At 56.1% G+C, this 2,104-nt stretch overlaps 1 protein-coding gene across 1 annotated transcript in view; it reads right to left on the reverse strand.

The window, feature by feature from the left end:
* Window positions 1-2,094, reverse strand: part of ZNF251 (zinc finger protein 251) — a 23,989-nt gene extending 21,895 nt beyond the window's left edge. The window contains 3 exon segments of the mRNA XM_006162449.3: window positions 943-1,056; window positions 1,388-1,520; window positions 1,809-2,094. Of these exon segments, the coding sequence (XP_006162511.1) occupies window positions 943-1,056; window positions 1,388-1,520; window positions 1,809-1,841 (280 nt within the window). The 5' untranslated portion in view covers window positions 1,842-2,094.
* Between the last annotated feature and the right edge of the window lie 10 nt (window positions 2,095-2,104).

Raw genomic sequence — 2,104 nt, forward strand, 5'->3', positions numbered from 1 at the left:
CTCTCAAAAAAAAAAAAAAAAAAAAAAGAGGAGAATGGAGGAGAAGGGATTGCGGCGTGGCCATCGCCCCTGGTGGGTGATTTCTCTCTGTCTTTCTGGCGAGAGCACACGCCCTATAGCAAACCCCCCTAAATAAATAAAATTAATTAACTAATTAAATTAATTATGTATAAAAAAACTTAGAGATGACAAATAAATGGCTAAGGGAGCTGAACTCACACATGGCTGACTGCGGTTCAAGTCCCAGATCAGATGGTTTGCTTTCTCACTTTCCTCTTCTCTGTCTCTCTCACTAGCTCACTCTGCGCCTCCCTTGTCAAATTAAATAAATAAATAAAGTTACATAAAATATTTCTGAAAAATACTACTACCACTGACTGAAATTGAGAGAAGGGTCAAGGACAAAAAAGACATGGCAGGGGGAACCAGCAGTTAGCGTAATGGCTATGTTGCTGGACTCCCAGGTAGTCGACCACAGTTTGCGTCCCGGACCCGGTGGATTAAAACTCACGCCGGGTGCATGTGCGTGCGTGCCCAAGATCCCGAGAGGAGAATGGAGGACAAGGGATTGCGGCATGAGAAATCATCCCCTCTGGGGGGTGATTTCTCGCTTTCTGTCTCTATGTCTCTCTGTGTCTGTCTGGCGTGCGCACGCGCTCTATAGCGAAAACCTCTCAAAAAAAAAAAAAAAGAAAAGCCATGGTAGGGTAGGGAACCAAGAGGGACTGCCAAAAACAAGAGAATTAAAAGTATTATATAAACAAGAGAATAAAAGTATTACAAAGGTAATCATGGAAACAAAAATATAAGAAATATGTACACATACTTTTAAGCAAGCAAACAGACCTGCAAGACAAAGCCTGCATACGGTGGAATGAGTGCAGAGGCTTTGTCTGCCTGAGGATGGCCCCCAAAGCCTCACTAGCTCCCGGCCAGTCTCACCTGTCTGACAAAGCCTGGCGACCTCCGGCTTCTCCTCTCCCATGAGATCCAGGACCCACAGCTCCTCCCCTTGCTCCAGCTGGGAGATCAGCTCCGGCTTAGGGACAGGGAATCCTGTGGAGGACGAGGACTGGGTGAGCCCAGGACCTGGGGGAGGCCCGCCCGCTGTGTCTCTAGGCATGTGAGGCTCAGAGCGAAGCCAGGGGCTGTAGCTGAGCCTGGAGCAGAATTCACTGGGTAGTTCTGCCCTGCCTGGGAAGGACACAGGTGGGGCTGCTGGCAGTGGAGAGAGCAGTTCCTAGGACTGGGAGCAATGCAGGCTCTCCAGAACCACCCGTTCTGCAGAGATCAGACTGGTGCCTAAGACCCAAAGAGCCCAAGGGAACCCTATGCTCCTTAGAGGCCCCCTGTGATCAGGAGGCCAGGAGGCCGTGCTGAGCCTCACCCAGCGAGGCCATGTTCCCGTAGTTCTCCAGCATCACGTCCCTGTACAGCGCCCTCTGCTGGGGGCCCAGCTGTTGCCCCTCCGCCTCCGAGAAATACACGGCCACATCCTGGAAGGTCAGCGGCATGTCCTCCTGCAAAGACAGGTCGCTGGATCGCTGTCACCGCGAAGGCGGTGGAGCACAGCCCCACGCCCAGAGCATCAGCATGACCTGCGTGCTGCGCACTGGCCAGTCCCCGGGACAGGTGAGGCCTGGCCACCTTAAGTCACAAGACCCGGGGGCTCAGAGCCCGTTCTGGGGAAGGTTATAGGCCCGCGTCCCCGCTGTCCCTGGGGTGCGGGGGACACCCTTTACCAACTGCTGGCTCCTAGCTCAGGCAGAGCAGCTTCTGCAGAGGTGGGGCAGGGAGGGCCAGCTCACCTGGGGCCCTAGGAGCCCGCGCTGGGCTGCCATCCTGGGAGCGGGGCTGCAAGACCTAAGCGAAGCCGCCCCTCCGTACCTCTGCCACGCTCGGCGCGGCCAGGGGCTTGCTGATGGCCAAAGGACGCAGTCGGCTCACTCCGGGGGCGCGGCGCCGTTTCCAGCAGGCGGGAGGCGGGAGCTTTCGCAGCAGAGACCCGCATGTGCCCCGACGCCCGAGGGGTTCTGCGCGCCCTTCTACCCTCCGGCAAACCTGCGGCACAGGGCGCGTGGGCGGAAGGCGGAGCAGGCACCCG

This window comes from Tupaia chinensis, unplaced genomic scaffold, assembly GCF_000334495.1.
Source record: "Tupaia chinensis unplaced genomic scaffold, TupChi_1.0 Scaffold140061_1, whole genome shotgun sequence".
In the NCBI taxonomy this organism is placed as follows: domain Eukaryota; kingdom Metazoa; phylum Chordata; class Mammalia; order Scandentia; family Tupaiidae; genus Tupaia; species Tupaia belangeri.